The sequence below is a fragment of the Rhinolophus ferrumequinum genome, chromosome 21, assembly GCF_004115265.2.
Source record: "Rhinolophus ferrumequinum isolate MPI-CBG mRhiFer1 chromosome 21, mRhiFer1_v1.p, whole genome shotgun sequence".
Classification (NCBI taxonomy): domain Eukaryota; kingdom Metazoa; phylum Chordata; class Mammalia; order Chiroptera; family Rhinolophidae; genus Rhinolophus; species Rhinolophus ferrumequinum.
Genome location: NC_046304.1, coordinates 29,603,506 through 29,628,956, shown reverse-complemented (window position 1 = coordinate 29,628,956; position 25,451 = coordinate 29,603,506). Strand labels below are relative to the sequence as shown.

Genomic DNA, 25,451 nt, shown 5'->3' with positions numbered 1-25,451 from the left:
TCCAAGTAACAATTTTATTCTAGTCTACAGCACAATTTTTTACATACATTTTAGTGGTTTTGACAGTGTTACTTTGAGCAGACTTTAAATGAATCCACAAAAGTTAATATATTAAAAATAAAATGTACACGATAAAACAATAGGCATCCAGATGTTCAGAACCATGCAGGTACGGGTGGTCTGGTTGGTGTTATCACTGAGTACCTTGCCTATTTAAGAAGTCACCAGTGAATATCAGTTCTTCTGTTCTTCATTCCCATGTAATTCACCAAAATTAGAATTCTAAACACACACACACACACACACACACACACACACACACACACAACCCTCTTTTAAAGCCACATCAGTACAAAATTTCAATGAATAAGTCTAAATGTATCATCAAACCAACAATTCCATTGCTCAAACCCATTACTAGAAAACAGTCAATATCAGCACCTGATCTAAAGGCAAGGTTGCCTCATTTATTAAAACACCAACAGGAGATTAATCAATAGTGCAACTAATACATTAATCTTAATATAAGACACTGAGGGAAAACCAAAAATAATATATTAAATACCACTCCACTGAGCCAGAATATCACCCATGGACTACAGACACATGAGTTTCTATCTGTCACACAATGCTTTAAATATTTTTCTATCTAAAAGAAAAAAAAAGTATATTGGGAGATACAGAGGGAAGGCAGAAATGTGAATTTATGCATCTAATTCCACAACTTAAAATGAATGTCAAATTGATAATAGAGAACTAAGTGACAATGAGTTAACCATTGGGCACCGAACAGGCAATACCACTATTCACTGTGATTCATCATGTCCTCAGGAGTTTTCAGAGGATGGCCAACCCAACAACACGATAATACAGACTGAATACTCATTCACTGTTGAAAGAGACCCTGAAGAAAACATGGCAAAGGCATAGAGAAAAAGTTGAATTTTTTGAAAAAGTTAATGATATCAAAATACTTTTCCATCACTAGTAAACCAAACTAGGTCAAGTATATGGCCCAAAGCAGCATGGAATTCAGAGTCGGAGGTTGGCAGAAAAAGTCTGGAAAACTGCAGTCTTTAAAAATTGGCAATTTGTCCATGCCTAATAAAACTATCAGAAGAGGTATAATGTTTGTTCATTTGTGGAATGTTGACAGCTTGCTGCAAAAATTCACATGAATGAGGAACCGCAGAGATGCGTGTCAATGAAATATTTTTTAAAAATTTACAAAAAAACTAAAGTTACTATTTAAAAAAATAACCATGTTATGCCCAGATGAAACATGGTAAAAGTAGTGTAAGTTCTGTCCATGATTCTTTACACAGCTGATGGGAAAGTGATAGAAACAATTTTCTCTTAAAAAGGAAGCTTGTTATTGCACTGACTTTGACAACCTGACTTAGTAATTTAGAAAAATCATGTAGTAAAATCTGTAAAATTAAAATACAAAATTCTGGTTTGTAAACATCAGTTGGCCAAGTCTATCCAAGAGTCCTGCATGAGAGTGGAATGGAATGAATAATTAATTCACTACCTATGTATTTGCTGTGAGGGGGAAAATACCAGAACACAGCATGAATACTTTCACAGTAATTATATTCAAACTATATAAAGTCAGTGCATCTGTCTTCTTCTTCTTCTTCTTCTTCTTCTTTTTTTTTTTTAACCTCTGTGCAATGTTCAGCTCTTACCCCATTCCCAAGTGCCATCATTGAAATAATACTGGTTTGGAGACCTAGTATAGATTGGTCATAAATGTCGCATAAAGTCTGTAGGACTTCGGTAAAGATATTTCCAAATGGCGTAGTAATGCACTGCAGCTGCCGTGGCCACAAACAAGTGCCAGATGGCATGGGCAAATGGAATGATGCCATCGCTCTTGAAGAACACAACTCCTAGGCAATAAATTAAGCCCCCACAGGCAAGTTCGTGAAGTCCATCGGTGTTATTCTGTCAACAGAAGAAACAAATGAAAAGGTTTTGAGGTTACTCTGATGTGACAAGCTAAAGAGGTAACTGCAATTCCCCCTAAGCCTCCTGATGTTCTAGATGATGAAGTAGCTCTGCATAGACAGAATCCTGATCTGTAAATACGAACTAAAGTTAAAAGGCTCACACCCATCCACCCTGATTACCCTTTGAGTTGACCATCTTGATAAATTAAGCAGTCAGGTTACAGGTTACAGGTCCCACAGTACAGAGAAGCACATTCTGCTCACCTACAGCGTGTTTCAGTGGACTGCAATCAATCGCATCCAGGTACAGTAGTTCATTTCAGTACAGTACAATTCTTGGCTTTCATCTTCGCCTTTAAAAGCTTTCTTCCCTACTAAGGCATGCCCACGCCACTCCACGTATAATCTACATCTCAGCCTAAGTTTTCACTTCCCTTTGTCCTCCTCAGACACTGTTCTACACTGATTGCTTTCTTGAGACTTTCCCTGTTTGTGTGAGCTCATGACTTCCTTATGGCTTACACAGGAAAGTCATAGCTAGAAGTGACCTCAGAGATCATGTTGTACAACATACTTTCTAACCTGATAGATGTTACCAGGCCCTTTTGTCTTTGAGCTTGGGTGTTTCTTAGCTTAGCAGGAAGTTAACAGTCATGTGTGCTTTAGCACAAAAAGGAGAATTTTTAGGCTGCTCGTGGTTTTTAAAGACCTAGGTCCATCTTCAATATTGAACTGGGTTGTATAAATGAGAGGGGAGAATAGAGGCAAGGCTAGGAAGCTGATGAAACAAGTCAGTCCCCTGGACTCCTGGGTTCTAGGAATAGAAAGGTCTTGGATTCTGCAGGGTGGGTGCAAACTGTAGCCGAGGGTGGCAAGGCCTTGGAGGGGGACAAGTGTGTGGATGTCCCATGGTCCTCAGCACTGACAGCCGTGGCCTGTGAGCCTTGGAGCAGGTCCTGTGGCCCATCCAGCAGGGGCACAGGGAAGTTCTAATGCAGCCACCTACTTGAATGGGTCCAAGGGCCCAGGCCAAAGCAATGGAAGCAAATGACAACCATGAGCTAAGAACAATGTATGAGGATCTAGGGCCACAGGCAAGGATCAGTCCTTTCTTCAAAGTTCACATTAAGCCCCTGTGGTTTGGGGAGGATCAAAAGATGAAAAAGGAGCCAACCCAAAACTACCGTACCAGATTTCTCATTAACCTTGGTAAGATGGAAACATAGCAATGTTTTTTTTTATTACACACACACACACACTTTCCTAAAAGTTATTAAGCAATTAATATCCATTGATTATAGAAAACTCTGTTTGTAGAGTAGGAGCATTTTTCTAGGAGAGGGTTAATAATGCTTTCATTGGATTCTCAGAGGGGGATATGACCCTCAGTGGCTAAGAGTCACTCATGTAACACGACCCTCTTATTTTAGAGATGAAAATAGTACGGCCAGATGAATGAAGTAACCTGAACAAAGTCACATAGCTGGTCACTGACCAAGATACCACCCTTTTTTTTCTTTCTCCTGAAACAATAAGCAAGAGACCAAACCAAGTACACGGGTTGGTTTTGACATACATTCTGTTAATAAGTAGTTCCTTAAGATACCACATTTACCTTGTCAACTTTCATGGGTCAGTTTAAATAAAATGAAGTATGTTTTCTTCATTATCGATGTCACTGTGTTCCTGTGTATCAGGCAATGTTTGAAGCGCTCCATGTATTTATTCAATTAATCTTCACAATGCTAAATGACATACTATTATTATCCCCACTTACAGATGAGAAAACTAAAACACAGAGAGGATAAATCATTTGCTCAAGGCCACCTTGCTTTTAAGTGTCTGAATCGGGATTTGAATCAAGGTGGTCCAGTTCCTGAACTTACATCCTATGTTTTTTGGCAGGGGGGGAGAGTTATTTTAAAATTTGATGATTAATTTACAGAATGTAATGCATAGATCTTAAGTAAACAGTATGGGTTTGGATAAACATATCTACCTATGTAAGTCATAACCCCTATCAAGAAATTTCTATCCAATCCTGGACACCTGCTTCCACCAACCATTGTTCGTATTGCTATTACCATGGTCTGCCTGCTCTAGAACTTCACATAATGGAATTATACTTTATGTACATTTTTATGTCTGGCTTCCTTTTTGCTCAATGTAATATTTTTGAGATTCATGCATGTGCTTATGTATATCAGTCATTCACTCCTTTCTGTTACTTAACATTCCATTTATTTGTTTAACAAAGTTTGCTTATCAATTCTTCCCATTTGGGGGCTTATGAATAAAATTAGTACTTATGTTATTTTACAGGTCTTTTTGTAGATACATGTTTTTCTTTCTGTTGGGTAATAGCTATTGAGTCATAAGTGTATGTATGTTTAATTTTGTAATATACCGCTAAACAATTTTCTGAGATTTCTGGTCAGGATGGCAAAGTGGTTATACCATTTTATAACCCCTCTCCCGAACAATGAGTCAGGGTTCCAGTTATTTCACACCTTTGCCAGTATTTGGTGTTGTCAGTCTTTTTTATTTTCATCATGTATAGGCTGTGTAGTAGCACACTGAAGTTTTAATTTTCATTTCCCTAATGACTAATAATATTGAACATTTTTTCAAAAGCTTATCGGATTGGATACTTGTATATCTTTCTGAAGTCTGTTCAAGTGTTTTATAGAAGTAGCTTTTATTACTGATTTGTTTTATACGTTCAAGACACATGGCCTTTGTCAGATACATACAGAGAAATCAAATATTTTCTCCAGTCTATAGCGTGTCTGTTCATTTTCAAGTTCATCGGTCTTTTCTTCTGCAATATCCAATCTGTTGTTAAACCCCTCCAATAATTTCTTTTCTTAACAAATAGTTTTCAGATCTAGAATTTCCATTTGGTTCCTCTTTTATAGTTCCATGTCTTTTCTGAGATTTCTCTGAGATTATTCATTATGTTTTAAAGTCCTTGTATGCTAATTTCAACATCTCTGTCGTTTTGGCTCTGTTTCTAATGACCTGATTTTCCTTAGGTATGTGTGTCACATTTTCCTGCTTATCTGGTACTATTTGTTTAGATAAGGAACGCCAAGTTGTTAAAGAGTACAGATTTTGTTATCTTCCTTTAAAGAATATTGAATTTTGTTCTGGTAGGCAGTTTATTTAGTAGAGGATCAATTGTATCTTTTCCAGGTTTGTTTGGGGTTTTTTTTAGGGCAGTTTCAGAGCTTTCCTCACTCTAGGGCTAGAAGAGCTCTTCTCCTAAGTATTCAAGAAGCTGAGTACCTGAGCTGTTCAGCACGGTCTATCTACTCTGGCTGGTTGGAACTCTGATACCTCCCCACACTAGGCACCTTCTGGAATTTCCATTTATCCCACAGCCTTCCAATACCTGCTCTAGGCCAGGGCACGCCCTGCACCACTTCAGCTTAGTATTCAAGCAAGGGCTCAAGGAAACCCCTCTGTAGGTTTCTGGACTCTTCCCTGGAAGCTCCGTCATCCTCGGCACCCTGGCCCAAACTACAGCCAGCTACGCAGTTGACATGCGGCTTCTGTTTCCTTCACCCTGACTGCTGCTCTGGTTCCTTTCTTTTGTCGCAGTTTGGAAAGTGAAACCAGGGAGAAAACTGGGGTGAATTTGAAGTTTATCTTTTGGTTTCTCTTCTCTCAAAGATCACAGGCCTTTACTGTGTCCAATACCCCAACTTAGTGGTTCCACATACTCTTTCTAGTTTTGTAGTTCTTTATGGCAGAAGGGTAAGTCTGATACCCACCATTCTGACCAGAACCAAAGCTGGGCATCTTCACTCATACTGTTCCTTTGTTAGTTCAGATGGCTTAGGAGGTTCTTTTTGGTCTGGGCTTGTCCAGCTCTCCAGTTTTATCATAAGACTTGGACAGTTACTGCCCCCCACCCATCTCGCCCTCAATGCACATATGTACTCAAACAAGTATATACACACTCATGTTCCAAACAATGAACTATTTTCAATTCTTCAAAGATGCTAGCGCGCCCCCCCACCACCCCCACAGGCTGCACTCTTTACTGATACCACTCACATCACTCCTTCTAGTAGTATCTCTAGGCTCCTGCTTGTCTTTCTGGACAAGCTCACAGTTCATTTCCTTTGGTACTTCTGTCCTGCGCTCCCATCGCAGCCTGTGCTTTCCTCAATCAACGAAGTTATAAAACTTTATTATTGCTTCTTGCTGAAAATGAATTGTACTTTCCTGCTTGATTCTAAGTTCTGCCAGGACAAGCGTGGGGATCCTTTTTCATTATCATAAACATGAGTCACCTGCTGTACCACATGTAAAAATGCCAATTAAAGACTGAGACTACTAAAAATACTAGCTAAACCTGCTCTTATGACACCCAGAGGGAATGTACTGGAAGATCCTTAACGATTAATACTCTGTCTACACAGACCTCGCTTATGTTGCTTTGGGTGTCCTCAATCGCCCTCCAACTATATGGCCTCCAAGGCAGATGTTCTCATTTCATTCATTCACTTCCCTCTCCTCGCCATGCCCTGTTGCCTTTGGTAACTAAATTATATGTATTTTTGCTGCTGGGTAATTACTCAAGCCATCACAAACCTCATATCTCAAAGAACATATTTCATCACATTCTCACAAGACATATTCTCTGAAAAATACATAAGCAAACTTGTAACTCCTAAACCCTCTACAGGTATTTTTATGATCATGGCAAGAACTACGTACAGTAAAATTGCATTCTTATAATGTGCCTATGAGCTCAGGAGTGAAATTATAGGTACGATTCTTCTAACCATAGTAGGCTGAGAAGAGAATTCAAACTGTGTGACTTCCTTAATTAACATAGTGGCTAGTGCCAAAAAATGTAGAGTATAAGACACTGGAGTTACATAAGCTAAAAGCGTAAGTAACCAGTAGATGGGATCATGAGGTTGCAATGATACCTTTTTGTTTTGTTTCAAATTGACAGATGTACATAGATTTCTCAACAGTAATTCAGTTTGAAAGGGAGTTCAAAATACATACATGCAACTTCCTACTACCGGTGATGTTAACTTCTACCCATGAAAGTCCCTAAGTGAAATGTTTAAGCAAAGTAAAAAAAAAACAACAAAAAACAAAACAAAACACTTTCCTAAAAAGAGAAATAGGATGACTTAAAAGCAATGAAATGTTGTACTAAACAACCTTTTAAGGGCCTTCCAATTTTTAAGATTTAAGAAGTCACTGATTTGTATTTTCTTCATTGCAAGAAACTCAAAATTTACCCTCCTCCATGGATTTAGGGTTAAGACACTAAATAATTCAAGCAGACATACCCATTTTCACATAATATAACACCTAAGTGGGGTGAAGAGTGGGGGTGAGGGCGGGGTGAACAGAAAGGTTACCCAAAATAAATACAGGAAGTTACAACAGGGAAATAAATACAGTTAAATGTGAAACTTTTCAAACTATAGACAGTAGCTAGTATAAATTGTGGGCACTTTATAACTTATATATTTTTTCTTTTGAGCCTCTAGTTAATGGACCTGTCATAACTTCAGAAAGAAAAACTACATATAGTATCTATAGACATATTAAGTAAGAGTCCTAGTGATTTAAAGGGAAATAAGATGAAACAACTAAAATTATGAAGCCATTTCTTACCATTGATGTCACCACCAAGGCTGGAGAAAACCCCATTGTGAGATAGAAAAAGAGCTCAACCACCTTATACCTGCAGGACGGAAATGCAGTTAATTTAAAGTATCCATTCCTACAACACTTAGACCATTTCCATACCAGTTTTTCCTTTTTACTTTTGGGGGGGCGGGGAAAAAAGTAAACTCAACTCTTCCCATGAAATGTATTTTCCCAGAAGGAGACCATCAGGCTAACTGAAACTGTAGCTGAGTAACAATGAACTAGCATTTCTTTTAGGATTGAAAAGGCATCAGACTCCACACACTATCTGCACAATGCTTTCTGCCCCAAGTCGTTACTGTGAATCCAATCCATCACGCATTTCCCCATCCAATCCCCGAGTGTTGGTCTGCATTACCACTCCCGTATACTGCTGTACGGCACTGAAATTATGATGATGGGCGGGCATGCAACTTAGTTGATCAGTGGCAAAGGGAACAACCCTAAAGAACCAAGAGCAAGCATTTCTGCTTGTCTCTATTTTGCTCGTGTACAAAAAACACTCCAATTTGTATGGCTAAAGTGTCTGAAACATTAAGAAACACACTGTGCTGAAATTCAACTTACATTCTGCCTGATGAAACTAGACCCTAAATTCCTCAAAGGCAGAAGCCAAATTTTATTTATGTTTGGATCCGTAGAGCCTAGAACAGTACCTGGCACCATTCAGGTACTCCTTAGTATCTGCCAAACCAAACAGCCACGGGTGACCCTCATCTCATTCTTAGTGTTTCATACTCAATGTCCACCATGAAGTAATCCTATCAGGGAACTGGGGGAGAATGGGTTGCAGGTCTGGTTTACATTAGAAGCCCTGGAAGAGGGGAAAAGACAGTTGTCTTACTTTACTTCCTATTTTATCCAAGGATATAAATTAGGGGTTTGAATCCAAGAAGCAAACGGTTTCCTTGGATTTATACAAGTATATACTGCATAATGCCAAACAGAATTGCTAATTATGGTGAAAAATACATGTAAGTGAATTTCAAAGTCGGAGACGAGTTAGCAAGTTAACTACCACTTTCTTCTGAAAAGGGAAAACAATTTAATGCTTTGTGGTAAACAGGAATTATGTTCAACTCTGTGAGCCGTTCTGCCAACCACAATAGATAAAGAATTTAATAAGCTGTATCCAATGACAATGATTTCCTGGTTGTGAGTTTCTCACATTCAGCCATGTGGAATAATGAAGAGAGCCATGGGATAGCAACTGGGACACTTCGGTCCTAATTCCAGAGGAGTCACACATTTGATGCATGTCCTCATTTTTTAAGCATGAAGCTGGAACAGATGACTTTGACGGTCTCCTCCAGAGCTACGATGCTAAATTTCAATAAGCTTTCCTTTTGATAGTTGAATATAACACTTAGGACTGTGAGCTGTGGATAATGGGTTAAAAAATTGTGCCCCATGGTTGGGATATAAAGAGTTGAGATGCCTTGCAAACATCCCCTTTCTCAGGGAATCCTGTTTGGAACATCGTCGACGTTCCTATCTAGGCAAGTGTTGTACCAGGCACTTAATACCTATCATCTTCCGTCTTCATAGGATTCTTGAAAAGCAGTTACTTTTCTCACATGGTAACTCTAAATCACAGAGGATAAGGCTAGTTTCTGATAAGGCCCACCTGCCTGAGGATGGGAGTGAGGTGCAACTAACTCTAAAATGACAGTCCCCCTTGTCCCTCAAGGACATCATACCACAAGTGCCATTCATTTTTTCCCCGCGGCACCCTGCCCGCCAGTAATGAATACCCAAATGGTTCTGAAGGTTTGTCTAAAACGATACATACTCTATTTATGTATTTCTACTATTTTGAAGTGCAAAGAAATTGAAGTAAATTGTGATGGAGATAAAATTTAGTCTATAGTATAAAACTATCAAATGTAAATTATTTTCTCTTACTTTTCATGGTAGAGAAATACATAAATGGTTCCTCCAGCTGCCATGAGCCAGATAAACCAACGCATATGAGATGCCAGGGGTCCAAGTTCACGGAGATTTAACCTAAAAATGTAAACATGACAACAAAAAACAGACGTGATAAATGAAGAGAATTCACAGAGCTCGTGTTTTCTTCTAGTTTTCTAAAGGTATTTGGGTGATATTAATAACTCAGAAATAAAATTGTCAGCCGACCTTTAAGACTTAGACTTAGTCCCAACGTGGTTTAAAAACAGAACCAGCTAAAAGGAGGTATGTAGAAGTGAGTCCCAGCACACCATAATGCCCGACTTTCCTTATTAGGCAGACGCTGGAAAGGCTGCTTGCCTTCCTATTTCTGACAATGTATTGGGAGTAGATTACTTACAAAGCTTAAAGGGGACCCTGAACAAAATCCTGAAATGAGATCACATAACCACAGCAGAGACCTAATACACAGATCAAGTGTTTCCATTATCAATCTCTCTGCCAAGAGAGAACAGGAGAAGAATTAGCCCAACATATATTATAGATAGAAGACATTTTGTTAGAATTTAACCATGGACTCTTGTGAAGCCTGCAGTTTAAAATGCTGCAAATATATTTGTACGAATGTCATATTAAGCAGGAAGAAAAAAAACAAATGTTCTGATTGGCTATTACTATAAAAGTCATATTTCTGACTGGAAAAAGTTCCACCTGCATATCAAAGGTAACATGTGAACACATTGTTTACTGTAAATATGATTCCTCAGCCTACATTTAAAATTTGTACTGACTAATTTTAAATTGAGGTATACTTCACAAAAGCTTTTAAGTGTCCTCCCTCAAATATGATGTGACCTATAATTTAGTAACAGGTGCTGGAGAGAGACAGCACTTCCTTTTCATTCCAATAGATAACTAGGTTTCTTCTGCGTGTTGCATGCTGCATTAGTCAGAATACAGAGGCCTGCTGTTTTTAGTGACCATAGCAGTTGTTTAACACCGGACCACATCTTAACAGGAAAAACTAATGTTTCTTTAATTACAACTTTCAAAGTAGTGACAGATTCTATCTGATCAGTACCAAAAGGCTAAAAAGATCAGGGAAATTGAGCGGAATACTAGATATTTTAAATAGCTAACGGATTTGGCTCGTTCTCTTACTTATATGGCTAAAAAAATGAGAAAGGCACTTCATATATAGTAGCTACTGTGCCATGATCTAAAGACAAACAGTATAAATTTCAAAAGTGAGCTTGTTTTCCTCATACATATTTATAGCCTTTCCACTTAAACTATTAGATGACCAAGTATTCTGAACAGCAGCAGATGTGTATAGAAAGAATATGGAAGACAAGTGTAATGTATTTCAGAAGGAGCATGCTTCTTACACACAAGCTCATAACACTTCTCTTAAACAGTCCAGTGCCAGATATATATATTCTTCACAGCAGCAATCTGATCCAAGTAAATCAAAATGGCAAAAAAGAAAGCGTGCATGTATGTGTGCTGGGGAGAAAGGGGTTGGGTATGTGCATAGGGGCTGAGGACAGAGACGGGAAGAAGGGAAGAAAGGAGTGAGGAATTCTATCAAAAAAATCACAATCTTCAAAAATAGAAAGACTATAGCTTACCATGGAGCGTAAGAAGCAGCAATGAAGAAATAGATAACCATTCTGTCACACATGTGGAAACAATGCTCCACTGTCCTAATGGGGGAAAAAGCCAAGTTAAACAAAGTTTACAGAAAATACAACCATGAGTAGAAGCTTTGTATTATTTTTAAGATTGCATATACAATAGATTCTCACCATAGGAGATACAGGGACAGAACCCCACAATAACCAGGAACTCTGATGTGGTTAAAATAAACTAACACACAAAAATCTGTCTTTTCTGGTGTTTTCCATTCATTTTAAATTCTATCTAACAGAAAAATGGAATTCTTTGAGGGCCGATCAGCCCTCTACCCCTACCATAGTGTAGTGATGTTTGGTAAACACTCCCTGAAGTCACAGTTTTCACGTCTTTTTAGAATGTCTCTAGAGAAGCTTTTACTTCAAGTATCTTAGTGCAGACAATAAGTTGTAATAAAGGAAATTCAGAAACTAATTTAGAAACAGCAATAAGAAAAACAAAAATAGGTAAATAAAAAGGTGCATTTGCTACAAGAGGGCAGCCACCTGGATTTCTAAGCAAGTTCCCCCTTCCAAAACTGGAAAGTCAGCAAGTGTAGAAAGATCTGGCCCACTGGGGTGTATTCACACAATGGATGAGCTAGAATCCACCCTTTACTGAGGTAAACTGAAAAGCAGGAATGCATTGCATTGTCTTGACTCCATTTTCAGGAGCCATGATTTGGTGCAGCAGTCGTGTTTTGCCTCACCCCACACACGATGTTCAACAGAAGCAGGCTTAGGATATCTCAGTCACGTTAGCGTGAGGCACACGTTAGTGAAGAAATGAATATAACTTAGGTCACAGGTCTAAAACAGTAAACACTAGATTAATGCTTCTCAAACTTGACTGCGTAGCAGAATCGCTTGAGGGAGCTAATAAAATGTAGCCATGGACTCCAGTCTAGAAGATTCTAATTTAAAAGGGATAGAGGATGGGGTGGAGGAGAGTTGTTGTTTTTTTGTTGTTTTTTTTAAACTCCTCGGATGACTGATCCCCAGCCAGGTTTGGGCCTTTGTATTCTGCTTTCAAAATTGGTACACACTATTATAGCAGGTAAGGTCAGACCTGCAATTTTACTCAAGACCTGCCACACACGTCTCTGACCCTCACTTTCCTCCAGGTAAAACAGAAATCATAACATCTCTATCACAGAGTATGTGTGAGCATTAAATGAGATAATGTAGCTATGTGTTTAGCACAACACCCAGCACACATAGTAGGTACTCAATCCATGCTAATCCCCTTCCCCCATCCCCTTCCTTCTTTTACCTAAATTAAGGCTATACTTGGATATTTAAAATAAATTAAGGCAGAGCAAAAATCCACACTCAGCTTATGAGTCTAGCAGTGCTATTTCAAGGTTCAAGAGTCTGGTTTCTGTTACACCTACTTCCCCAGCCCCTGGCAGGGAGGCCTTGGATACTGAAGGAGGCACCTACAACTCTATTGATTCAGAAATCTGGGCATCAAAGCCAAGTCAGCTGAGGCGACCACAGTGTTGGATTGTGCCCAGAAGATAATGAAGTGCACTGGCCTCTGGCTCTGTGACGGTATGTCCAGAGGAATCAGGACAGGTGCTCTGAGGCTCTCTGGTGAGTGTGTCTCAGAGCTCCCATGTGAGTCAGTGCTGTGGTTTTATTTTAAGCCCAGGGAATTGTCACCTTAGAGGCAAAGGTAGCAAACTGCATACCGCAAGCAATACTGTGAAGGGTGGGGTGAAGAAGCCTGAGGACTAGGAGTCAGTCATCCTGGGATGATCAGATCCTGTGGGTACCACCGACTCACGCAAGTCAGGCCCCTGCTCTGAGCAGGTTTCCTCAGGTGAAAATTAAGAGGTTTGGAGTAGAGGTTACGGATCCATCCAGCTCTAAAACTCTCTAATTCCACATATGAGGAAACTGGTATCTCCTGAACCCCAAATCCTGCTCTCAAATAAAGCATGTCTTTCTAATATTAGATGGTTTGAATAATTTGGGATGCTGGTTTGGACACTCTGTACAACCAAAAGGTATATTCTAGTATTATTTTAAGTCTCTCTACGTCTGCTTGGAATCTTCCTTTTTTGATAAAAATGTTGCCCTTTGGGTTGTGCAAAACCTTCATAAGCAACTAAGTGGTGTGCTGCTCTCCCTGTATCCCCCCAAATTAATCCTTGCCTCAGAGAAGGAATGTTTTTATGTTCTTCTCATTGGGAGGCTAGGGGCCATAGTATTGTTTGGAAAGTGCCTGACAGCTAAGCATAGCAAAATACGAGAATTTTGTTGGAATAGAGACTCAGGACCTAATTAATTCTGAAAGCTGAATGTTGCAAATGGTAAACCCAACCTATAGTTATATACCGCCTTACATCTCACAGTCCTAGTCTTTTGGAAAGTGAAATTTCCCAATCACTTTCACATGTATTATCTCATTCACCTATCACAATAACCCTGTGAGTCAGGCATTACTACCCTCCTTTTGTGATGAAGAAACTGGGACACCATGAGGTGACTTATGCAAGGCTGTGGTAGGGCTGGGACTCGAAGCCAAGTGCTGCCTCCGAGTTCAGAGTACTCTGTCACTACCCCACAGCTGCCACACTCTTACAGTATGGCTTGATGACACTGGCAAATAGGTCTCAGGATTTTAAGTTGGAAGTCCTGGGGAAGCAGTGTGGTTTCGTTTGTGGTTCCTGAGCAAAGGCCGGCTCTCTTTTGGGACAGATGGAGTAAATGTGCCAGGGGCCTGAGAGAAGTAGATTAGACAGATCCAGCCTTCAGAAAATAGTTTTAGGCTAGAGGTATCAATCAGGAAGATGACAGCACAATACAGGGCAGATACTCTAGGCAGAGGGGAGGTTACCCTGATGGACTGGAGAACAGAATTCTTGGGGATAATCATGCTTCAGAACAATCTTCATAGGGTTCTCAAACTCTTTCTGTCCACTCCACAGAAAGTTTCCTAAATAATGGATAGCATGATAGCCTACAAGGCAGGAAAATGTCTACTTTCTTGCTTCATTTGAGCAAAACATGTCAGTATGGGACGCTAACCTGAGTCAACTATTGTGATCTGTTGAAATAGCGTGCAATGCGCCATACCTCAAGTGGCTCTTTTTCCATGATACGATGTGAAATACTGTGGAAACGATGAAGAGGGCACAGAGGCCCATTCCATAAATCCATGCTGTTATCTTTTCCCAGCAGTCATCAGACAGCCGGTGGAGGAGGGCACTGCCCACGATGGCTGGAACAATGAGGAACTGAGGGAAAGGGAAAGAAAAGTAAATATCCTGGCTTTTACTGAATTGAGGCCTCTGTTAAAAACACATAGGTTTACCAAGGACAACTTTAGAAAGATCACTTTAAAACAAACATTTGCCTTTCCTGAATAATCGTAGTAACAGCCAGGTGAATTTGTCAGTTGTACTGGGAACAGGTACTGCTGTTCAGGCCTCAGGGATTGTGCCCACCAATGGGTACACACAGTAAAGGAGGCCACTGATGTTCTTTATCCTAATTTCATTAAACAAGAACACATTTCATCCTATTTTCTAATGTGACTTAGAGTAGGACTTAATATCAAATACCAAACATATACCCAGATTTTCAAATATCCTTTCCTGTTTCTCCTGTGAGCTACTGAAATTCCAATATTTCAGCAAAGGATAATGGATGAGTCAAGTCAATTAAATTTTATAATGTACACGGCACACACACAAAAACAGTTGTCCAAGTCATATGTCCTGACTTTTAGTCCGGATGTGTACATTATGTCAACTTGGGAGCTAGTGCAGAGTGAAGGCGTTTTTCGGTTGTTTCATTTCTTTAATAGCACCTTTCACATAAGCAAGGGTAATTCATTCCCACCTATTCAATAATTTGAGAGACTAGAATCTTAGAATTTTGCTTTCTGCACCATATTTTACTTCATATGGACACAAATTGCAATGTCTGTCATATGAGTATGACTATGACTAGTGAACATTTTTTAAAGTGTTTACTTTTTGGAAAAGTTTTAGGTTCACAGTAAAATTGAGGGGCAGTAAATATTTTATAATAACAGACATCCTAAAGAGAAATAAACTACTTTGTTAGACATTAGAATAAGCATACATGGCAAAGAACACAAACTTTAGCAATCTTATCTTTTTCTCCCCCAACACCTACTTTTGCCCTCTTAGAACAGAATATTAAATCCTCTAGATAAAACGAGCATTGAATTTTCAAATGCCTAAGTTTTCATTGACCTGGACGAAAGGAGAAAATGAAGAAAAATAAAGTAAGTTTTTCATAAAACAGAATTTAATTAATTTATTTTGAGATTATGTCCTTTCTACCTTTTTCATGTTAAAATATCCTCTCTTTAATGAGATGATCAAGATAGAAGTTTTTTGTTTTGTCTGTGTTAGTAATTGTACTGCTCTGTGACATTCAAAAATCAGGAATACAGTTTAATAAGATGACATTTTCTTTACTAAAAAATTAACATGGAGGTTTTGACAGTTTTTCCTTAACGTTGTTTGATACAAGTATTCCTTAATTTGTGAAATATCCAAAAGAGATAAAATAAGGAATTAAGGGATTATTCAGGTCCATCTCCAGTAAATAATATTCCTAAAGCTTGCATGTCAATAGTTCAATATTTGGCTAAGTAACACCTCATTGATTGCTTTTATTGGTCAGCACTATGGAAACTAACGAGGCACTCTATCTGTAACTTTCATCAGTGTTTTGCAGTTGGTAAATGGAGAAAATAATGGATGTATATTGGAGCACTGAGTGAAGAAGGAACAGGCCATATAAACTGTTCTTCAAACTTTTATATTCCTTATGTTCTAATCCTGCCTTAGACTTAAACACACACACACACATTTTTCTTACAGGTCTGTGGACAATTACCTTCAGAAGTAATTTTACTTTTAGATCTGTGAAATTCATCTAACATTTAGTCAAGAATAAAAGATGGATACCCTGGCAGGTATAGGAGATAATCAAATTAGGCCATGCATTCTTTAAAACCAAATTTGGACTCTATAAACACTTTTACCCACTAGTGCTGTGAAGCTCATTTCACATAAGCGTGTCAGTAAGACAAAGACAGGGGTCAGCTCAAGTCTAGAGAATTCCACTAAATCCTTCCTGTCCCCAGAATTGAAGCCATAGGTCCAGGGAGGCTGCCCACTGGAGATGCTACTCTAAATTGCACTATTGAAGCCCTTTTATGGAATCCAGGACAGGCATGATAGGTACTAATTTTTTCCTAAAGAAAAAGAATTTACCAAGATTCTAGCATATTACTTCTTTAAATAAAAACCTTTTTAGCATCTAAGGAAAAAGGACATTCAGTGATAAATTAGGATAATGTTTCAGTATTACCAAGTGATATCTGGATCCCACTATTACAATACCTAAAACAGATGCTTTATAAAGTTTGATTTATGCTACTCAAAGTGACCAAATGGCATTGTTCTATTAGATTATATAGGAATCCACTGAAAAGTGGGTTATTTGGAAACATGTTTCCTTTACAAAAAACACTGTGACTATTCTTTGAGGGAAAGGTTTAAAGAAATGAAAATGCACAACTTGAATCCAAGCAAATTTTTATTCTAATGACATATGTATGTAGCCTGCATATTGTACTAACACTGTCTGCAATAATTAAATTAGCCTGTTTTAAATACTCTTCACTAAAGGAGTAAATTGGTCTCCCTTTCTATTATTTTCACACTATATACCAGCCACCATTTTTCCATCAAAAGTCTCACTAAATACAGCTTTGAAAGCGAATAATGAAATCACAGAAAAAGGGAAATTTATAAAGACACAAGAAAATGTCCATTATATGACATTAATAGGAAAACTATGAAAATACATACATATTGACAAACACCACACACGAAATGAAGAAATGCACCAAAGTGTTCATTTGTTTCTAGGTAGCTTTGTTTTTCTTATACATTTTTCACTATTTTCTAAGTTTCGTACAATGAGCATGTTTTGTTTTTATAAAAAAAGAAAGAGATAAACTAAGAACCTAAGGATGAAATCAGCCTTTGCTTCAACAATATGGAATAACATCTGCTCGGAGAAGCGGTGGTCATCGTGGGGGTGGGGAGAAGTGACTACCTAGCACAGATCACTTAGTAATAAAAAGCACCTTTCCCAACAAATTGTGAACCCTCCTTGCCAAACGAACACAGCTATCTTTTTTTTTTTTCTTCCATGGCTAATTTTTTTTTTTTAATTTATTGGGGTGACAATTGTTAGTAAAATTACATAGATTTCAGGTGTGCAATTCTGTATCACATCATCCATAAATCACATTGTGTGTTCACCACCCAGAGTCAGCTCCCCTTCCATCACCATACATTTGATCCCCCTCACCCTCATCCCCCACCCCCCAACCCCTTTACCTTCTGGTAACCACCAAATTACGTTCCCCAGATTAATTTTCAAGCCCGTGGCCATCCTATGGTCACCGATTGCCCTCCAATCCCCTCACCCTTAATGGAGTATTATGCAGCCATAAAGAAGAAAGAAATCTTACCATTTGCAACAACAGGGATGGATCTAGCGAACACAGCTATCTTTAAAAGGCAATTCACATCATTCCAGGGGTGACTGTCTTCATAAACAGTTATCTTTGGTTTTCCTGTAACTAGGCTAGTTACTCTTATTATCCTTTTGAAGATGTTGTCAGAGAAAGCAAATCCAGGATGGACAGAGTGGACGGCAGGTCAGAGCGCTCAGTGTGGGACATGCTCACACAGGTTCTGGTGACATGACCCAGCTCTGATACCCTCCTAGGTAAGGTCATAGGGATGGCTAAATCCAACTAACTGAGGGTACTACAGATAATTGCCCCTTTTTCCCAGCAAAGCCTTTTGAGAAGGATGGAAGAGGCAGAAAACGCATACTCACTGCATGTGTGTAACAGTTAGCAGCATGTTCATAACAAGTTGGTTTGTAGCGGCCATTGGCTGGGGCCCGGTGGTTCATGAACCTTTAGAAACAAAAAGACATCACGTGAGAACAGCTCAGAGCGTGTGAAGAACAGTGGGGAAAGCTGCCACTGGTTGTTGGGTCTATTCCAAATGGAGAGGCAACCGCTGGAAACATCTAGTTACAGGAACAGAATCAAAGCCACTAAGCAGGTGTAAACTGAGACCACAGCAATAATACTAAAGCAAATGCCCTCGTTTATTGGATTAAGTAGTCATTCAGTTTATTCAAAAGAAAAACCTATCAACACAAAGCAAACAAACCAAATCTACCCCGTTCGACTGGTACCCGCCCCACACACACTAAAATAAAAATAAAAGGCACAACCAAATCTTAGCTCTTAACAGAAAACAAATCAAGGAAATTTTTCTAAACTTTACACATTCCAGTAACTGCCATTAAATGAAAGGGGATACAATGCGTTTGAAAGGTTTTTATTTTCTCTTTCAAAACGTATAAAGCTTTATATGTGTAGATCTTTAAACCCTACATCCCATGATTAGTCGGCCTGTCCAACCAGTCTTCCCTACATTGCATTGTCTGTTCTAGCACCAGACAGCTTAAATAAATGATGCCTGGCTACCTCTAGGCCACCTACATCAGAGGTACATTTTCACATGCCTTCTTCGTGAATGCAGAGTTGGCTTCAAAATCCAAATATATGACAAGTACCTAATACTTTGGCTATAAAATTCATAGATACAGACAAATGCGTGTATGTATCTAAATATCATAATCTGTGACACACATAGACACATACCCACATTCCACACTTCTCTTCAGGCTAACTCTGTGACAAATAGCAACACAGTGAAAAGCACAAACACCAGGAGACACGGAGGGACGAACAGCATTCTTACATTTCAGTGTGTAGGTAAGAATCCCTCAAACCCCACCCATACTTGTGCCACGTGTCAGGAGGCATTCTGGTTTAGTCTGTCTGTTCTCTGGAAAAGAGGTGATGTAAACTCAGGGATATAAAAAAGCAGCTGCCTGAAAGAAACAGATGCAGAGAAGCAAACGGAGGTCAAAGGGCCCCAGTAGTATTCAGGTGTCAGAGGCCCCACTGCATTCCTGTGCTTGGAGCCTGCAAGATGTCAACAGGTTTTGCACAATAAATTATCCTTAGCTTGAGCTAGCTTGGGAGGATGGGGGGGATTTGGTTATCTGCCACTAAGGAGTCCTGACTAGTCACACCTTATTAACACAGTGAAAAATGGTACCAGATTGAACCAAATGGCAAAGCCAGGTGGCTGAGAAATGGCTAAAGCACACGGTCAAGCCATTCTACACAGTGCCCAGTGTATGAACAAAAGAACAGCACTTTCTCCCTGAAACAAGAAGGAGCCTGGAATCCTTAGATCAAATAAAAATAAAATGGCAGTCCTGTTCAGTCAATGTAGAGTGCAAGTGGAAAATCTACTGGAGAAGGAATTTAGGACAGTCAAGTTATTTCACTTGGACCACCAAAGGGTTTAGCTCTCTAACTAGTGTGTAAATATATGCTGATTGAACGGAATTCACCAGATACTAGCTTGAAAACTGCTTACGAGGAATGTGCAGTTAACAGTTTCAGAATTTACCTAAGCTATTCTCACACATAGATGAATTTTTTCTCCCCTAATAATCCTTTAAATAATTTTACTAATTTCCTGAGGGACGAGAGTGTTGCTATACAGCTCTTATTAGTAAAAAGGAAAATAATTAACACTCTTGGGAAGAATGCTTTAAAAGTGTCCCAAACATTCAAGGACCTACCACATCACTACTCAGAGACAGAACAACAGCGCTATAAGTAGGGTACCCTATTAGGAATTCTAAAGGGTAAAGACGAGGCTACAAGATGGTAGAGGGCAGATTAAAATTGAGAGTGCTTTGTAGGGTGCATTAGGTAGGGTTGTCTACCCACCACCCGGCTGCAGACTAAAATAGCAATTTATATCTCTGGCAGCCCAATCTAAAAATAGTTAGACCATTACACAGCAACAGGGATACACTTTCACATTTTCTCCTAAAAGCAAAGAAGGGTGTTTGTCACCCTGCCCACCTGGAATCACTCAGGTTAAAAATAAACTCAGAAGTGGTAGAGAAAAATATCCCGTCCGTGTGAGTTAAGGTAGTCTCTGCTAAGGACAGAGCCAAAAGATAAAGGCAAGGAAGAGCAACCATGCTAGGAGCAGATCCCTGCCTGGGGCTCACGGGGACAGACAGCATAACTTTTCTGCCAGGAAATGGACAATGCAAGTTTTCCATTTCTCCCTGATCTGCGATGAAGCCTTCCACAGCCACTCCTGAAGAAATCATTCCTAAGACCTAAATGGAAAAGGAGGTATAAAATGCAAATCAACTCCCACACGGAGCCTATTCTCTTGCCCCAGGAAAGAATGAGGAAGGTTCTCAAGTGTTACATAAAACAGCACCCATTTATGGAACACACTTCTGTTTAAGGCGGAGTAACTCTAGTGGTTATTACCACTACAAAAGGTGATTTAGTCCTGGCTATAAGAACCACACTTCACAAAGCCATTATGTAGGCAGGGTTTGTTCACTCACTTCCTCACTTTCAACACTCTCTCTTGCTTCCCCCTTGCCCAGTGTCCGTATGCCCACCCTGGCGCCTGGGCCCCCCCATGACAGAATTTCAAAACTATGGAAAGAGCAGATAGGGACCCAGCAACACTCCTTAGCACACTTTAAATTTAGCCCAAAGCACTGTGCCTTCTGAAAGTAGATCTGCACCCCCCCAGCAGATAGATCTCAGAGGCCTGAGATCAAATCCCAATTGTTCTCGATTCCTACGTGCTCCTTATTTATTCGCCAAGTGCAAGCACTGCCAACATTCCCTTCAAAATATATTCCACATCAGTCCGCCTCTCCACGGTTCCACAGGTCCTCCCTTCAATCAAGACATGGACATCCTTGGTCTACAAAAATACCAATTCTCTTAACTGGTCTCCCTGCTTGTCCCCACACAGACTCTTTATCCAGCAGCTGCAATGGTCTATTAAAATCAGATCGCGTCGTCACACACCCCCAACTCCAATTTAAAGCCTGCCTTGGGCTTCTCAACGGGGCCCAGAAGCCCTAAGTGGTCTGGCCCTCACTACTTCTCCGGCATCAGACTCCTACCTTCCTCACTTTCCATCCTCCAGCGACACCACCTCCTTTCTGCCCCTCAAATCACGGAGCTCTTGTCTGCTTTGGTACATTTGCATTTGCTGTTGATTTCCGCCTAGAACATTCTTCTCCAGAATGCTCAGCTCTCCTCACCCATCCAGCTCAGCCTAAAGGTCACTCCCTCAGGTTTTCCTCGCCGTCCTACCTATAATTCCACTTCGGCCCTCTCCCCCCACCACAGCCCTCTCACACTGAGTAAGAATCTAATTTTTTACATGTTTCATTCCCCGCCCCCCACTGTAATGTGAATTCCATGAAGGCCACCTTGCCTACCATTTCCTTTCGAATCCCAAACACAATGCTCAGCTTACTGCGGGCGCTTAACAAGTAGGTGCTGAATGAATAAACAGAAAGACGGACATGTGCCTGCTGCTGAACTGTTTTCTCTTCACAGAGATATCCCACCACTAACTGGTTTTACTGGGGGTTCAGTAGGTTCTGTACGTAACAAAGAGAAACAGACGGCCTTAAAGCCAAAAGAACTCTGCATTTCGTGAAAAGAAAATTCTTAAAAGGCCCAAGCCATGGACATTCCAATGGCTTCTTCAACATCACTTGATGGGGCAACATACGCCGACCCCTGTGCTCAGTAAATTAGTTCCCCTTTATGAATGATCATAATGTATCACCATTGCCAGAGGTGGTGATAGGGGCGGGGGACATTTAATGATTAAAGAAGGGAGAAAGCCTACAGAAGACAGCCCCATGCCTATGATTCAGTACTCTGAGCACACGTTAAAACTAAGAAAAAAGGCAGCCCTGGAAGACTTCCTAAGGCTTTAGAAGAAGATGCTTTACCTCATCTTCAATTCGAAGCTAACCAGTGGTTATGAGGCTGGGGCTGAGGCAAAACGCATCCTTTCCCTTGGCTTTTCAGTTTCAAGGCTGGAGAAATGTGTATGCACCAGCAGAATATAGCAGAAGCTCTGTGGGTCCCAGGCCTCTATGCTGGACACACAGATGTTGCAGTGTGGGCATGGAGACGGAATGAGCTGAACTGGCAGCATGGGTGATGAAAGGGACAAGAAACCGAACCCTTGGATCTGCTCTTTCCTAGTGAGTATGGCAAGTTCACTTTTATCCTCAAACCCTATTTGTTCTTCTGGTAAATAGGTATAAAATTTGTCTTCCAGGGGTATAGCTGAGGATGTGATGAGTAATATACAAATACCCCGCCATCGCCTGGCACAGGTTGGCCGTCCATGAATGTTAGCAGTGATACTATTCAGTCAGAGAGGGTGTGAAAGGAAGAGAATGACTGGGGGTGTGGGGCTCATATGTGGAAGGGAGAAGGCAAAAATGCTAAAATACGCTGTGTCCCAGCGGAATTTCTCAGCGCCTAAGCTTTCTGAGAAGCCAGGCACGCATAAAGCACCCACTTAGGACAGCAGCCTAAGTTGCCTTACAGCTTTCCTCCACCGAAGTGGCAGAACTCTGGAAGTTGATCCGAAGCCACAGTGACCGCCAAGTTTCCATTATGAACAAACCAGTTCAGGTTTTCTTGTAATTTAGGCAGAGCCACAAACTATGGCCTAATGAAATGTTTTCACTGCAATCAAATGCTCTTCAACTGCTAAATCTACCAGAAAGAGCTCATGCGTTCAAAGACAGTGTGTTCCTCCCTTCCGATTCTCTGTAATTTACCTACCTGTAACTAGCATGAAGCCTCAAAAGATATATAATGAACACACCTTTACGAGGTGCTGCTCTCAACATTCTAATGTGTGGACCACAAAAACCAGGACATTTTTGGCTATGTTATTTTTTGTTGTCAGGCTTTATTTCCGAGCTCAAAATGACCCTTAGAAATCTCTTTCCAATCTAGCCTATGATACAAAAACAAGAAACTATGGGATCAGTCAGTCTTCAGGGAAGGTCTAGATGTCATCCAGAAACTAATTGGTAAATAGCCATTGGTATTGTGCAGCCACTGAGAAAATTACAAAGTCTATGCCACACCAAAAGAAAATGCCTTTATTTTTTGTTTTTAAACAAATGCAGTGGAGCACAAAACGACATTACAACTGTGATTGATAAGGGTCCAGCAAAAACAAGATAGTTCAATTAGCTGAGATTGTAGGATCCTAAATGAAGTGGGGTTTTTTTTTTTGTTTGTTTTTTACATTTCTCTTAACACTGTTTTAATGTTTGTGCAACCAACGGTAAAATGGGCTTTTTTTTTTTCCTTTCTAGAGAAGAATTCAAAGTCTAGGAAAGAAATACAAACTCTTAATCAAATAAGGAAGGGTAATTTCACAGAATATTGCCACTGTTCTCTGAAAACAGGAAGAGCACAAAGGTGCAGAAGTAAAACCAAATCATAAAAGCCACATGCACAGGGCTTTGCCAGTCGTGCCTGAAGCATGTTACATTCTCCCTTAAAGCCCCCCCAGTCTTCATTCCTGACTTCTAAAGCCAGAACATCATGGTTTCTTTTTGTCTTTAGAAGCACTGATATGACGTTCCGTTCCCTCGGGAGGAACAGTGCCAGTCATTCAACACCCCGAGTGATGAGCAATATTCAGATGTTAATCCAAGTCTTAAAACTGATCGCCCTTCTGATGGCACAGACCACCACAACTCTTCCTATGCATTTTTGACTCCTTTAGCCTTTGGGACTGGGGCAGGAATGAAATAAGCATAATAGGTGAGTGGGCATGGAGGGATTAGGGAATTGGAAAGAAAAAAAATGCACTTTAAGTTTCTGAAACAAAAGACAGTGCCTAAAAACTCAACAATAACCTCCTTGGAAGACTTCATGCATCCCTTTTCTGCTTTCACGTTCCCCGTGCCCGCACACTAAGCTAGTGAATGAAGGTCTGGGAACGGGGAAGGCTGCCTGATTCAGACAAAGGGATGGAGAGTTACCACAAACAGGAGAGGTGAACTTTCACCCACTTAGACGAATAAGAATTAGAAAAAAAGCTTGGAGCTTCCTCTCGGAACCAAGGGCCAGCCTCCATCCATTGCTAGATGGCAGAGACCCAAGAGTCGGGATTAAAGCCACCGTGCCTCCCAAGGCTGGCGTTCTCACCAGCTCTCCAGTCAATGAGCAGCCTGCCAGCCTTCCGGTGGCGCCTTCTCTGTCCCTCCTCCTCGTTTCCTAACACAGGCGCCCCAAAAGCAGATCTTGCCACTTGAAGGCTAACTTGCCCCTTCGCAATGCCCAAAATAGCACAGCCGGCGTGCGACGCTGAGCCTGAGAACCGGCAAGGCCTGGGCGTGGCCAGGCGAGCTAAACCAGCGGAGCGTGCCTCAGTTTCCCTGCTGCTAGGGTCGTTTACAGACAAAGCACCTAAAACGCCCAGCACCCCCATTAACGACAAATCTCGCCGCTGGGCGCAGTAGCCACCTGGCTCGCCTGCCGCGTGCCCCTGGAGCCCTCCCTCCCCCCACTCCACGGTGTGGGTAAGGGGTGGAGGCCAAAGCTAGGGTCTGAGCACCCGGGGTTGGCGTCTGCGGCTGGGGTTGGAGTCCTCAGAGCAAGTAAGAGCCCCGCCTGAAGGGGGATCGGAAGGGTGAAGCCGGGTGAGCAATGGGACTCCCCTGGGAGGAGGGAAAGCTGGGGGTCCAGGGTCTGAAAATTCGAGGTCTGCAGTATGCGGGGGAAGGGGGGGGCGGGTTAGGCACCAGATCCTGGTCCTCGGAGGGAGAGGATCGCCCAGGGACAGCAGGGCGGGGAATCCCGTAGGTGCTGGTCCCCGGCCAAGGCGCGGGATCGGGGGGTGGGGGGAATGGATCCAGGTGAGGAGCCGGGACCCACGCGGGAGAAGGTGGAATCTGGGACCGGCTCCCGGCACGGGCGGCGGCGCGGGGGCTCCATCCCTCTCACCGCTGGAATCGATTCTTGAACCGCATTGATCCTCCGCTCCTTCTCGCCAGCCGGGAGCTCCGTCTCGTCAGCGCAGGCGGCCGGGCGCACGGCCCTCATGGGCTTAGGCTGCTCTGGAGGCCGCCCGGGTGCCCGGCGGACCGCTCGGCAGGGCAAGGCGGGAGTGAGCCTGACCGGGGGTCGGGACAGGGCCAGGGCAAGCAGCGGGCGGCTGGGGGCGGGAGG

The 25,451-nt window shown here is 41.2% G+C and overlaps 1 protein-coding gene across 1 annotated transcript; it reads right to left on the bottom strand.

Annotated features, from left to right (window-relative positions):
* MMD (monocyte to macrophage differentiation associated) lies at positions 1-25,451 on the bottom strand. Its single transcript, XM_033090849.1, has 7 exons — positions 25,227-25,451; positions 18,137-18,218; positions 14,312-14,472; positions 11,186-11,260; positions 9,549-9,650; positions 7,608-7,677; positions 1-1,950 (listed from the first exon to the last, which is right to left on the bottom strand). The coding sequence occupies exons 1-7, from the start codon at positions 25,250-25,252 to the stop codon at positions 1,750-1,752; spliced, it is 717 nt and encodes a 238-aa protein (XP_032946740.1). The 5' UTR covers positions 25,253-25,451; the 3' UTR covers positions 1-1,749.